This window comes from Elephantulus edwardii, unplaced genomic scaffold, assembly GCF_000299155.1.
Source record: "Elephantulus edwardii isolate Elephantulus edwardi_28Jun2011 unplaced genomic scaffold, EleEdw1.0 scaffold00205, whole genome shotgun sequence".
NCBI classification, from domain to species: Eukaryota; Metazoa; Chordata; class Mammalia; order Macroscelidea; family Macroscelididae; genus Elephantulus; species Elephantulus edwardii.
Window position 1 is genome coordinate 809,967 of NW_006399955.1, and position 842 is coordinate 810,808.

General features: G+C 44.2%; 1 protein-coding gene across 1 annotated transcript; it reads right to left on the bottom strand.

The window, feature by feature from the left end:
• Positions 1-241: 241 nt before the first annotated feature.
• Positions 242-676, bottom strand: LOC102852039 (60S ribosomal protein L32-like). Its single transcript, XM_006897195.1, has one exon. It carries the CDS (start codon positions 674-676, stop codon positions 242-244), a length of 435 nt encoding a protein of 144 aa, XP_006897257.1.
• Between the last annotated feature and the right edge of the window lie 166 nt (positions 677-842).

The following is an 842-nucleotide window of genomic DNA, read 5'->3' on the forward strand; positions in this document are numbered from 1 at the left end:
CCATGAAGGGGAGTAGTGGGAGCAGAGATAAGAACAAGTGGGGGGGGGAATCACAGTATTGTCTAATTTGGTGGGTAGACAGAAGGACTAGAAGAAGTATGAAAGATCCAGCAAAGATCTGAAAAGACAGAGCAATGGTGATTAATTTTATAAAACAATGCATGGGAATGGTTGTATGACACACAATGTAAATGAAAAATAGTGTTAAAAACAATACATATGAACTTTTATTTTTAAGCTTTTATGGTCTATTTAGCACAAGTAAAATGGGCAAACAAACTTTATATTCATTTTCTTCGCTGCGCCGTCTGGCATTGGGATTGGTGATTCTAATGGCCAGCTGGGCTGCTCCTTCCACAACGTCTTTGCGGTTCTTTGAGGAAACGTTGTGCGCAGTCTCAGCACAGTAAGATTTGTTGCCCATCAGCAGCACCTCCAGCTCCTTGACATTGTGGACTAGGAATTTGTGGAAGCCACTGGGCAACATGTGTTTTGTCTTCTTGTTGCTACCGTAACCAATGGTGGGCATCAAAATCTGGCCTTTGAATCTCTGAACCCTGTTGTCAATGCCTCTGGGCTTGCCCCAGTTACGTTTAATTTGACATAATGGTCTGACTGGTGACTTGGTCCTCTTTTTGACGATCTTTGGCTTCACCAGAGGTCTGACTGCAGTCATTATACCTGGCAGAGGAAGTGCTGAAACAAAACAGCTCTGAGAGCGGCCCTGAGAGGCAAAACCTTAATCCTGACTCCAGCTACTTCACTGGGTTCCTCTGCGCTCTCCAGACAGCAAAGTCCTTATCAAACTAAAGGAACACGGAAATAGAAGGCCACCTCATCAG